The following is a 13,837-nucleotide window of genomic DNA, read 5'->3' on the forward strand; positions in this document are numbered from 1 at the left end:
GTAATGACCCCCTCTCCTTTTCCTTTCGTCAATATTTGCCTGCAGGGTCAATACATTACAATATTGACTTCAAAGTATTCAATATTTTTTTACCTTCTGAGTGTGTTGGCTTCAAGTGCGTGTAATATTAAACCTGTTGGTTGAGCTGTTGGTCTAAGACTTACTGTCTAAGTAGTTTCAGGCTTGGATGCCTAATCCTTGTAGAGCAGCTTTCAAGGCATGTGATAATATCATAACACAGCTGTAGGCAGCTTTCTGAGGTGAACCATTTAATCTGCAGTCTTTTCTCCCAGCTTCCTAACGAGTGGTGGAATTTGTCCCTTGGTGTGCAATGGGATTATTGCCCTCTCCCCCTGCTGCCATCATATTTACTCTCTGCAGGACCTTCCAGTGACTGTAGGTTATGCGGACAAATCTAAACCCCAGCGCTCTCGTCTTCCATGTGTGTTTCTGCTGCCTTTACATCTGTGCTCTGTTGAGTGTACAAAAGCAGCACAAAAAGCAAGATAATACTTTACGTACTTAAAGTGCTGCACAAACATGGCTTGCTAAAGTTAAGTTAAAATCGTTACGAATTCAAACAGTTGCATAGGGCGGGTGCTCACTTATCTGAACTCCCAGCTGGGGGCACAGTGGGCTGGGTGGCTCTCCTAATACGAGCTTGAACCTTCTCATGCTTCCTCTTCGCCTGTATACATTTCCATTCTCACTCTGCTGAAATCCAGCACTGGTACCCGTCAGAAGGGCACACGGGCCGATGTACTGCGTAATGACAGCAGCTATTAACAATTTATCCTTCAAAAATGTGACACTCTAGAGAAAGGCTTTGATAATATTCCTTGCGAGGCATATAAACAAACAGGATTGTCACCAGCGTGGTATCTTATTACGTTGTCTTCTTAAAAAAATTAGGGAAAGAAAAAATATTTATAGATACCAAGAAGTTAGTGAATTCCTCTAAAGAACCAAATGTTATAATTAGGAACCCGCTGCACTTAGAACTATTCTACAAATAAGCACCTCAAATCTAGCCTAGTCCTTCCAGAGAAAACAAAGGTCAATAGGCTTCTTTGAGGATTAGCAAACCAGAATTTCTTGGACCAAAGTACTAATTACTTCCAAAGCTGAGTATGATCGCTACTTCCAAATCCAAATTATTGCCAAAACCTCATGATAAACCTCAGTAGTACTCCTCTCTAGCCTAACTTTTGAATTAAGATACTTCTAGACTGGACTCTAAGGATAAAAAGCCTAATCTGAAGGGAAGGCAGGATAACAGTGGGAATATTCTGCTTGTGGAAGGCTGTGCTTCTGCATAGCCTGATACGAAGTCACTGAAGACTTCCCAGGTCCCCAGCAGCAATTTGGGCTCAACCAGGGTGAAGTGGAAACAAGTTCAGCTCTGAGAACCCAAAAGCGTGTGTGACCTGCTGCTCCATACCTAGGAAATGGTGTCCTGCATTGCCTGTGTGCTTGTAAGGTGGGGTCCCATATTTCTTGCTTACTGTTGTCTGACAGCAAAGGGATGAGGACTGGGCTCACTATTACAAGCTCCTAGTTGGAAAGACTTATCCACATGGTTTTTAAGCGTTTTCGCATATCCACCGCTGTGCTTGAGGATTCACTTGTATGTGTATTCACTCATATGTTGTAGCCACAGTGGCTGTGAATTTGGTAGGGTCCTGAGAGACCACAGTTTTCATCTCAGATGGAAGAAGTGGACAGAAGTATCATTTTTGTGAGGTCTAGGCATAAGGCAAAAAGGTTACAGTAGCACTGGGAGAGGAGGGAGAGAGGTCAGAGTTAAATATGTCAGCAGTTCATTTCTACCTGCAGCCTACTGACTTCCTTGTGTAATTTCAGGGAACTTTGAAGTGGGTGTTCACATCGCAGATGTAAGCTACTTTGTACTGGAAGAAACAGCACTGGATAAAGTAGCAAGCGAAAGAGCAACTAGTGTCTATCTAGTGCAAAAGGTAAGGACAACTCTTCCTTTTTTCGTCTGACAACTGTGTCTTCCATTTACCATAAATTCATTTTAAAGGTTCATTTTCAGATGGCTGCAATCAAAATCTGGCTATTATTGCAGCAAACCTACAAAAATGAGTAAATTGATGCAAACGCAAGAGCTAACATACCTGCTGACTACCTTGGAGCTTATGGAGAGAGCACGGGGTGAAGCAGCAGTTTGTGACCCTGTGTCTGTGGGCAGAGACCCGGGTGTGCCAGGGCTTGCCAGCTCAGGAGCAGCTCCGTGTGAATGGGACTCTGCTGATCTGGAGCTAGTTCAGGGCCCAGAGCTGCATAGCTACATTTGCACTGTGCCTGTGCCAAGCCTGAGATTAAGCCTGACAGACCCACGCTGGCTCGGCTGCTTTGCTGTTGCAGGATTGAAATTTGCAGATGTGGTGGCAGTGGAGAGTTTTATTTTTTTCTTCAGTGCAGTACTAGTAGCTAACCTCTCCAAGAAGTGGATGCACAGCAGAGTAGGGTGTAAAACACCCTATGCAATCTCACATTTTGAAGTACAACAGTATTTAATGACTTTTCTTTTATCTGGGTATCCTAAATACTGGAAAAATGCGTTCTTTCATCATGCAGTGAAAAGATATTTGAAATTGTACAGATTTTAGTGTAACAGAATCAAATGTTAAAGTCAAGTTTAAAGTTGACTTCTAAACTTTAAAAATGAGCAGGTTCAAGTTTAACATTATTGGAAAGGAAACATCCAGGTTTTGTCTGTGCCTGTCTCATTTTCAGTTGAATGTGCAGAAACGTTTCCTAGTTCATCAGACACCGCCGGCACTGTGCGTGCAGGGAAGCCAGGAAGCTCGGCTGTTAGCATCCTGTGTCGGCCTGAAGCATCAGCTGCATGAAGAGGAGTCTTGAGGCAGTCTCATAAGAGCAGATTAATCTGCCTCTCCCCACGCTCCCATTCAGTCAGGCTGAAGTCCTTGTCTCCGCAGCCTTTTCCGGGATGACAGGGCATCTTTGGTATAATAAACAAACATATCCTACTTGCTGTTTAGGATTAGGAGTGATTCTTCCCCTCCCTTCCTGGATGTTCCCAGGCTTGCTATCCGGGGAGGGTCTTGTAATGATGCTTGTTCCAATAGCTTACTGTGTCCTCTCCACACTTTCCAGATGATAAAATGATTTCTTTTACGCTATTGAAATCAAATTAATGGTTTGATATCAAGCTGTTAACCTGTAGTAGCTGTTCTGTAATTTTCCTTGGGTAGAAATAGCAAGGCACAGCTTCAGGGGGTCTCAGTGAGTCTGGTGGATTTTCCGTCTCTGTGGGTATGGGTTGCGTGGAATAGCCGTGATAGCAATGCAGAAATGCCCAAGCTGGGTCAGTGGTAGTGAGGCCAACAGCACAAAGGTGCTGCAGTGCGGGACCAAATTACCAGTGACTTGCTGTTCTCCGGGAGTGGGAAGCAATGCGTATCTCATGAAAACAGCAGTTCTGGCACCAGAGTCTTCCCAATCCTACAGTCTCTCCGGTGATAAGCCCTTGGCTTCTGCAGTGCTCTGCTTCCACCTCTGATGCATGACTCAACGGCCGTAGCTCACTATGGGAGATGTGGGCTGGCCCAGGAGGAATGTCACTGCAGGGCAGCAAAGCTGTAGTCCAGGAAGATGTTGTGGCAGTATTTCCAAGTCAAAATACTGTGGTTTGAAGGCATGTGATTTTTTTTTAAAGGGAGAAGGAAGATTTTTATATAGAAAGGAGACATTTTTCAGGAAAGTCTAGTTGAATTCAAAAGTTAATTGAATTTTCTTTCAAAGCACTTTTTCCCCCCAGCACTACCAGTCAGTCACATCTGATGCCGGCATAAGTTATCCGTTGCCCGTAATCTTCAATAGCTCTTCAACTACCTTTGCCCAACTGTCAGGATTAGTGTTTTACCCACGCTTCTGCCTGGCAGAAAATATATTTTAAGAGTGCAAACTAGGTTAGGTGATGAAATGGTCAATATTTTAATTGCGAGAGATGAAAAGGAGAGAGGGGATGGGCAAAGGAAAGCAGCCACGCTGTCTGAAACAAGGTGGTAGCATGACTCTTGTAGAAAATATGCTTTCCTTTGATGGAACTGATTCCTAAGACAGCTGCGATTCTGCTAGAGGTTAGCACCATGCTAATCTTCCCAAAGAAGTTAAATAAAGCCACATATTTAATTTTCCTGAACCATATACCCAGAACAGGAGTTATTGTGTAATTGCTAGTGGTCTATTTAATAAAAGTCAAAAGTTTTTGAAATAAGAGTGTATCAGGTTTTAAGAAGCAAGAAAACCTAAACAGTTTCCTCCTCTTTGGCACATCTTATAGTGTTATTTTAGGTGTGAAGCAGCTCAAGTGAGAGGTCAGACATAAATCCCTATAATATTTTATTGGTCCTATTTTATACTGGAGATCAAAGATCGGAACTGTAAGCCTATCTTCATGTTGAGTCCGAGGACTTAGAGACATTCACTTTTGACACCAGCAGGTTGTCAGGGTGTTGATATTTTGATAATCTCAGGCTGAGTAACAAAGAGTTGCTCGAAATCTGAATTCATGGAAGTGTTGATACAACTCTTGAGCAGAAATCTTGGCTCATAAACAAATTGCCTATTTCCTTTGAGTGTCTTTTAGTGTGTAAGCAAGAGGCTTGCTGAGCCCACCCCATTGTTGGACCTCGGCGTCCTCCTCCCAGCTCTGGGGAGAGCAGCTGATGGAAACTCTCAGTTAATACAATCCCTCCCCATCGGACCAGCGGTGGGAGAAGGGGTCACCCTGGGAGTCAGAGGTGGTTGTAACCAACCCGAACCAAGCCTGAGTGGGCAGCCAAAGCAGCACACCAGGAGAATGGGGTTGTTTGAAGGGAGCAAAACTGCCCATGCGACTTTGTGGAAGTAAGGGGTTATTCTTAACCAGAGTTTGTTCCCTTTTCCCCTTGGTTGACAGATTGATTTTCCCCTTCCGTTCCTTAAAAAACTGCTACAGCGACTCCATTGATGAGACCTGCCCTGGCTAACCCGCTCTGAACCTGGCCGGTGAGTCAGTCCTGGCTGCAGCAGATGTTTCTGATTTTAAAGGGAACGGGGAGTTTTATCATCCCAGTATGCGTGTGCTCCCTCCCACTGCCCGGCTCCCTAGGAATGAGTCCGAGGCTGGAAACTTGCATTTGGTTTCTGGAATCACTTTATTAGCTGAAGAGGCAAAACAAAACAAAACAACAGGCTCTCACAAGCAGGAGGTTAGATCTTCCCATGTCCAAAGCAATTCCACCATGCAGAGGAGCCAGCTGCTAAGCGGTGTGGCCGGCCATGGTTACAGGTCCATGTGTCTTATAACCCTGGGATGACGATGTGTAGGAAACCCCCCAGCCTTGGCGGTGCCTTCTCTTACTCTGATTTTCCCTTGCTGCCCACGGCTTTGGTGTGCTGGGACGCGTGGCTGCCTGCGGGGAGCCGACAGCGTGGAGGGGAGGCTGTCAGGCAGTGCTGGAGCACTAAGTCTCAAGCTGCGTATGGTAGCGCTGAAGATTTCGCATGTACGACTTGGAAATAGGGAGAGAGAAATCTGTCTGTAATTTGATTTGAAATGCAGACCCACAGCTGCGAGCATTGTGGATATCAGCCTTTCACTCCAAGAAGTGCCCTTTCCAGTGTCTCTTGGGCCCTGCTAGGCTTGTGGGGAGAGATGATGTCTTTTACTAGTCTGACTGATAGAGGGGGATGAAAACCAGACAAGCTCTCGCCACCCAAGCCTTTCTTCAGCCCTGTTTTCTATGATACATTCATTAGAAAGGATTTCCTGGGGGCCGTAGGTCCTTTTTTGCATCGGGAAAGTTTTTCCCCCTAGCCCTGCTGGATCTCTCCAACTGCATTTCTAGATTCAACTACATTTATGCACCCCCCGTTCCAGCTGTATGATCCCTGTATAAGCCCAGGTGACTTTACTTCCACCTGCAGTAAAATCAAGCTGAATGATGTAATCCCTGACATAGGCACATCCTTAGCAATTTGCTAAGGAAACCACTTCACGCTGGAGGTGATATCCCTCGGCAGTGTTTCAGCTAGCTGGATTTCTGCGTGCCGTGGCACTTTGCAAGGCAGCTGGCAGACGCCGCTGTCTCTTGGCAGACAGTCACGGGAAGGGCAAAGCATTTAAAAGATGCCGGGCAACCTCTGGATTATTTGAGGCGATGCTATGCAACCCTGATATTCTGCAAATCTGGGCATTAAAGACGTACTTAGGGAAATCTCCTCTTATCCTGCGTCTCCTTCAGAAAGAGATGGAGATAATCCTATTGCAAAAGTTCCTTCTGGGCAGCCCCTGGGATAACTCCTGAAACATCTCGCTCTCCAAATGTGACACAATTGTGACATCTTTGCATGTTAAATGCTGGGCTTGCAACTACTAAGAATCCTTTCAGCCTGTGACCGTATAATGTTAGGGAAAAAGGAAATGTGTATTTATAACTTAAACTTTGGTGCTTTGTGACAGTTGGTTTATTCTCTGTGTAGAGCGTGAAGAGGAATCGTGATGTTAAAGCAGAGGGAGGCAGTTAGCCAAGACTGTCGTGATGTTAAAAACAGGTTTCTTCTTTTAATTCAGTAAGGTAGATAAAACTGAAATACCTTCAATGCAAGGTGACATTGTCTTATGTTATATATGTATTTGCTGAGCCCAGGAAAAGGTTGATTGAATTCTTGCTCTCCTGTGAGGCTTCCTCCATGGCTTGGGTTAAGTTACTTTGCCTAAAGTTTCTCTCCTGTAAAACAAGGGTAACGCGGGTTGATGCTTCCCTATTTAACAGTAGGTTTGTTACAGCTAATTGCTTGGTGAGTGTTTAGTGCTGTAATTATGATCTGAGTTAAAGCTTTGCTTGTGTTTCACATCATTGAAAGCCCTTCCATAGCATTATAGCCTCTTGAATCGGATATTAATCCTGCTCAAGTGCACTTAAAACAAGCATCCTGTTGTTTCGTTCGGGCTGTTCTTCTTGGATGAGCTTTCATGTTTCATGTAGGCATTTTTCTAGCAGACTGTTATTGCTTCGGGAGATGTGAAGGGAAAGAGGATGTGCTAAGGTACAAAAATACTCAATAAGTACAGACCGTTATCAGATAATCAATCACGGGGGGGGGGGGGGGGGGGGGGGAGGGAGAGAGGATAGCTAGTAACTGCAGCTTTTAATTTGGGTGAAAAAGGGCATGGGAGCTTTTGTTAAATTACTAGCACTTTGTTCACTGTAACCTGAACTTCAGGGTCTCACGGTGGTCATGGGCGATCTTAGGCAGGCAGGGATTTCCGATAGTCTATAAAGCTATTTTCTCTCCTTTCTGGTATGGGTTGGCACCGCTCATGCTAAATTTATAACCTTGTGGTGTGGGTCCTTCCAGGCAGCATGGCAGAGCTCACGTACTGGATCTGTGAGTTATGAATATACCAGTATTGTTAATGTACTGTTCACAACTGGAATAACAGAGTTGACGGCCTTTGTGTTGCGGGAAACAGCTTATCATAATCTGTACCCTTGTGACCTTCCAGCTGAACCAGTCCTGCTGATTCATGTTGCAAGTGACTCCTTGACAGTCACAGACCATACAGTTAACCTTTTGGCATTAATACGCACTGCAATTAGAATGGATTTATAGCCATCGTCTGGTGCCAAACCACAAATGTGATTAAATATTTTAAGAGTCTTTCCTTCAAAGCAAAAGGTAAATACGAAGTGTGTGCACTTGAGGACAAAATGGACATCTGAGACTGTTTTTTTTCTTACTGTTTTGAAGAACAGTTGTTCTCCTGGCATCCAGGTAGAAGTCATCATCTCTGAAATCACCAAATCAGTGTCAGAGACTTTGGAAGAGCTGGGGTTTGCATGCCAGCCAGCTTGCTGCTGGACCTATATTTACAGGTGGCACACAGAGCAATCAAAACGGAAACTAAATTAAATAGCTAAAATATTTTATGGCAACCAAGTAGAGCATTTATCTCTGTGTTTTTCTGGAATGCGCCAGCCCACATTGCCACTCAAAATAAACAAGAAGAATAACGTGGTTCTTCTTTGAGGGCAGTTACTGCTTCTTCACAAAGGTAAATAATGAGAAGGGAAATAAGAATGTAAAACTCTAATAATTAGGTTTGCTTCATTAAACAGCTGCTAAATATTATCTTTACTGCAGACTTCACCTGGGAAATAACTCAGGGATGGTAGAAACACTTGGAGCTGCTAAGGTTTGCTCTAGTGTGAATATGCTCCAAAGCTTTTGCTTTGCTGCTGTAGTCAGGTGAGTAATTCATGGTTTGGCAATTCAGTGTTCAGCAGCAGAAATATTGATTAGTTGTAAGGAATTAGGACACAGGTTAAAAAATCCCTGCCAGAAATTTCTGTTGGCTGATATTTTGTTCAAACAGAGTTGAGTATAGTAAAATAGTAATTGTTCTCCCTCTGTTTGCAAACACCATGTTCAATAGTCATAAAACAGGTGCTTTTGTTTATCTCACCAACACCTACACGTTCCTGTCTGTGCTACAAAGCATGGCTCAGTCTTTATTAAAGCTATGCACCACTCCTGTGATGCCTGGGAGAGGTTTCATTTATGCTTTGCAGGGTGCAGGCTTGCATTACTTGCCTGGTTACACAGTCTTGAGTGGCAAAACAAGAAACACGGTTCCCAAATCCAAGCTCTTCAGCTCCTGACTGCCAGAACCATGTTTCTTCAACATCAAGTTTCCTGATGTGCTGAGCCTTCCTCATTCTTCCCAGTGTCAAAATGGCAGTGGGAAAGAAGTGGAAAACAGAGCAAACATTGTGACCTTAAAAGCTGCAGTGAAGTGTTTGCATAACTGAGGATTCAGGACGCTCCAGGGTGCTTAATCCATACCTCAGAGGGGGAGCGCTGGGAATGATTTGCAGGTGGGAGACTGACAGCTCCCCCTGGTCTCATTGAGGGACAGGGCTGATGTGAGAGTTGGTGGCCTCTGCAGTGCCTGACTTCCTCTCCTTTCAGAGGATTTGGGTTCCTTACTCATTCCGTGCCAGCATGCTGTTCGCCGTGTAATGTAGCTCTGGCATGGGTGATGCGTCCCAGAGCTATGACATAGCCACTCCTGCCACAAAGAATGCAATCCTGAAGGTTTAATGCATTTTCTCCTTTTATGCATTGTTGAGCCTCTCTTTTACCAACTGGTCAGGGAAGCTTGGCCACAGACAGGTCTCTACTAAAAGCCCATATCTCACTGAGGTGCTCTCCTCTTCTCTTCTCTTCCAGGTGATCCCGATGCTTCCCAAGCTGCTCTGTGAGGAGTTATGCAGTCTCAATCCTATGCGAGATAGGCTGACGTTCTCTGTGATGTGGAAGGTGACTCCAGAAGGCAAGGTACCTCGAGTAGTGGGCAGTCATCCTGCTTATCAGTCCCCCGTCGGTGGCCAGACCCTACTCTTGCAAACAGAGTGGTAAAAATGCCATCCCTTAACACCCAGCTGGATAGCAAAGGACTTGCTGGTGAACAATACTGGAGGATGTAAGACTGTCCCTGTATCTTGTTTTACCGATGAGATACTGTGGAACTTCCAACTGGAATAATCTCACAACATGGTGGGGAAAGGAAGAATATTTGTATGAATCTCAGGAACGGATCATTTCCTGCTCCTTGCCAGGTCATCCATCCATTTAATGTCTTACCTCCAGCAGCAGCTCACAGCTAATGCTTTGGGTGGGACAAGATGTTTGCCCCCTACTCCAAGCCTGTCTTGTGCTTCTAGGCAGTTGTGCAATGCAGTGAATGAGGGCAGTATCCCTCTGTGGCCTCTCCGGTAAACAGACTTTCATTCTTATTCAGAGCTGCAAATTACATCGATCCAAATAAAGTGCGATAGCTCTTCAGCAAAGGCACAGCTCCATCCTCTGCATGTGTTATTCCCAGGGAGTAGTTGTGGAGGCTGTCTGTCAGTGCAGCGAGCTGCCTTCAGCTGCCTGCCAGCTCTCCCCAGGTCTTCATTTCTCTCCCTGTTCCTCTCCCACACTCTTTGTAACCCTAACGATCTCCTCTTTGCTGATCACAGGGTCCCCTCGCTAATAGAGGGGATCTCCGATCTATGTGAAGTACAGTTTTTGTACTCAGAATTATTTTTTTTTAACCAGCGTTGTGCTCATGCAGAACTCTCTCTGTGGAGAGTATTTCTTGTGCCAATTTGGTAACTTTTCACAAAGATTAACTTTACTTCCTTATTATCGTCCATGCTGCTCTAAAGGATACTGAACCTTGTTTTGTGCTTTAGCAAGATATAGTTGCAGTCCTATATCTGTATTTCTCCAGCGAGTCCCTGCTCTGGCACTGAGGTGGGTTTTATTTGTTTGCTGTGAAAAGCATTTAACTTCCTATAGCTACAGCATGATTACTCATGGGACCTTCTAATAGCAGGTACTTGGTGGGCCTTTTATTGACTCTGAGTGGTCTTTGAACAGCTAATAGTCAAGTCTTAATTAAAATAAGCTTTTAATTAAAATCTTGCCTCTTGTCCCCTGCAATATATACGTTATTTGCTTCTCAAACAGTGTTCAAACCAACCCTGTCTGGCCAGTGAGAAAATAGAGCTGCAGCATCTGCCTTACACCTGCTCAGGGAGCTGATCTCTGCAGGAGCAGTGGTCTGGGCCATGACCATGCTGCCCTTTGGAAAGCAGACAGCCTACGGCCATCTCAGCAAACTGGTTTCTCCTAGGAGACCTTTAAGGACTGTAGTCTTAATCGAGGTGACTTGATTTGAATATCAGGTGAAGGCTGGAGGAGAATTTACTCCTTCCAAGAGGAAAAGTGGTTGTAGGGCTTTTGCCCAGCAGGGCATTCTTGTAAGAGCTTATCTGTGAGTTGGGACAGAATGTGTCTCCTGTATTTCTAGGTGTTACTATAGCCTCATCTTGGTCTAAACAGGATCACACGCTCTCCCAGGCTCTGCTGGGTGAAAGGGAGGTGAGTCAAAGGCCCCATCACTGCCTTTGAACTTCAGCCGATGGTAGAGAGCCATGAGAACACTGACATTGAGGACAGGACATTCCTCAGTGAGGGACGCATGAGGCCAAAGAGCACTTTGTTACACTGTGTGTGCACAGCAGGATTGTAACCTTGAGCTTGCAAAGCAGAGCCCAACAGCACTACTACCGGTGAGAGCTGCTCTGAGCTCCCACTGTTACTACTCCAAAGCAAATAAATCTGGAGCTAATGCACCTCCCAAGGAAAAGCCACGCAGATTCCTCACTTGAATGTGACTATTGATAAGTTGTTGGGGTTTTTAATTCTTGTTTCTTTTAGAAAAATAATGCCAGGCTCAGCCCTTTCTGGGAGACAGGCACTTTCTTGTTTCTGTTGCTTTTGGGTTCTGGAGTTTTTATCTTCTAGTTTTTCATGAGTGTAACAAAATGTTGCCTGAACAGCACTCCACATAGCTCCATGGACTCCAGTGGGATAGTGTGACATGATGTATCTGAGATGACTTTCCAAGGGCAGAGGCATTAACCATATTGTTGCATCTGTGCTGTTCTTCAGAAGCAGAGCTGGGCGTTTATAGGAACAACATAGCACGTTCTTGTTCGGATGTAGTCAACAGAAAGATATTTGAAAACAAACGATGCAACTCTCCTTTTTAAATTATTGCCTGCTGATGTTTGAAGCACAGCCCTGATGGTTCCTTCTACCAGTGAGGAAGAGAAATTGCTTCAGTCTGAAACAACCTATACAAACAACATGTCTTCCAGGCTCAAAACTGTTGTTGTCAGCCAGGACGTGATAGGGACACTGCCTTGCGTGGAGAAAGTCCTCAGCCTCATGCACAGCTATGTCACACCCTCAAAGGAGACCCGTACCACCAGGGACTGTGCTAATGGGAGGGTTTCAGCTGAGCCACACTGACTGTCATCACATGGCGTGCTGGGGACTACAGCTTTTTCTCAAAAGCAGCCAGAGCTGGGGGAAGCCTTAACATAACCCTAGAAATGTGTCAGATATGGGTACTCTGTCTGGAGTCTGGGTGCACCAGGTTTGCTGTGATGGGGGAGACCTTGCAGACCAGTCTTGTGGGCTACTCATTGTAATCTCCAAGTCCCAGCTCACAACCCCCAAATGCTGCTCCTCCATACTGCTTCGCCCATCCATCAGCCACTGGTACGTGGGCCAGCCAGCCTTGTGCGGCTTTCCCCACAGAGGCGGAGCTTGCCCATTCCTCTGGTGGGGTTTCCAAACCAGGGACACAAGGCTGTGGTTACCCAAAGTCTGCTTGGATGGCCACTGAAGGCAGAGACGGAAGGCATTTCCAGGAAATACTTGGACAGTGGGTAGAGTTAAGTTAGCCTGCCGCAGCAAGGCTGAGTCTGGCAGCTCTGCTCACTACGCACAGGGATTACTGGACTGCATGGGGCAAGATGCATCCAAACTCCATTCCTTGCCTACGTGATGTGTGTTTAATGCATCCAGGCAATCTTGGTGAGAAGGTGTTTATTGGCTATGTTAATAAGAGATCTCTCAGGGTTGTCACTGTCCAGTTTACACCCTGGACAGCAATTGCAGGAATGGAAATTGGGCGGTCTGCAGCACGCTGCTTGGTTGCCTTTGAGAGACCAAGAACAGAAAAAGGAATTGAGGAAACAGAGAAATAAAAGGAGTTTAATATCTGCTAGTAATGGGCTGCTTGTCCTGACACTTTGCCTTCAATGTAGCCTGCCTGAGATTTGACGTTCTAGTTATATTCTGGGGGCCCAATACGCTGCATCTCTCATCTTACAAGGAAGTGAGCAGAGCTCTGAAATATTTGGCCTCTTCTAAGCAAGCAGAAAAATGAGATTTTGTTGAAAACTTCAAGTTCAGACAGCAAAGTGGAAATCCGGTCTGTGGCCTCCTGCAAGGGACAGAGAGAGCTCTTGGAAGCCAGTGGCAGAAAGCACCATGTAGCTTCAGAGCTGGCTTTCAGCATTAACCTGGGTATTGGGGAAAGTACCTCTCTTCAGAATTACCCTTCTGGTTTGTGCCCAGTCCTTAACCCTTTTCAACACGCATGTACATGATGGAATTGACTCGCCTACTTTATAAAGCAAAATGAGAGTGCTTTCCAAACACAAAATATTTAGTGTGTCATAATATAACAGTGAGGGCCAGAATTGATAATGACCTTTGATGCAGAAATTAATAGCTGGAGATGGAGGAACTAGCAGGGAAATAGAAGTAGTGTCCGAAAACATTTGAACAGCAGGTTGAAAGAGCTGCCTGTTACATCCGGAGGGTCTGTAGAAGTGCTCAACTGAAATGAAGGCTGCTCAGCCTTGCTCCCAGATCATCTCAACAAGGAACACCACCTTTTTGGTGCCTGAGTACCATCCATGTCTTACTGAAGTCTGAAGTATCGCTATTGCTAACCGGCTAACAGTCTTCGACTTGCTGGAACTGGATCACTTAAAGAGCAGTGCAGCCTCTTCCACACCAGAGATCATGCTTGCTTAATATCAGGAGGTTTTTTGGGTCCAGCGGATTTCATCAGATGTCACTGACTTACGAGATATGGATCCCCCATCACCACAAGAAGCTGAACCACATTTAACGGGATGCAGCAGAGCACAGAGCAGGTGCTGCCAGCACTGTCGCAGCATCTCTGTTCAGCTTTGTGACTTTCTCTTCCTTTCTTTCTCCTTGGCATAGAGAAAGGGGCACACACAGAATAACCATGAGCCAAGGGTCAGAGCACTTTACATTGCAAGACATCACTTGCTGCATCTCTGCTATTAGGACACTTTCTAATTAGAAATGAGCTTAAATGCCCTGTGACTTTCAGAGCTCTGAGCTGCTGAGTTAT

The 13,837-nt window shown here is 45.2% G+C and overlaps 1 protein-coding gene across 4 annotated transcripts in view; it reads left to right on the top strand.

Moving 5' to 3' along the window:
• DIS3L2 (DIS3 like 3'-5' exoribonuclease 2) overlaps positions 1 to 13,837 on the top strand; it is a 198,186-nt gene that overhangs the window by 116,063 nt on the left and 68,286 nt on the right. For all 4 annotated transcript variants that reach the window (XM_076341193.1, XM_076341190.1, XM_076341191.1 and 1 more), the window contains 2 exons: positions 1,864 to 1,976; positions 9,271 to 9,378. In XM_076341193.1, coding sequence (XP_076197308.1) covers positions 1,864 to 1,976; positions 9,271 to 9,378 — 221 coding nt within the window. The remainder of the gene's footprint in view (positions 1 to 1,863; positions 1,977 to 9,270; positions 9,379 to 13,837) is intronic.

This window comes from Aptenodytes patagonicus, chromosome 6 (genome assembly GCF_965638725.1).
Source record: "Aptenodytes patagonicus chromosome 6, bAptPat1.pri.cur, whole genome shotgun sequence".
NCBI classification, from domain to species: Eukaryota; Metazoa; Chordata; class Aves; order Sphenisciformes; family Spheniscidae; genus Aptenodytes; species Aptenodytes patagonicus.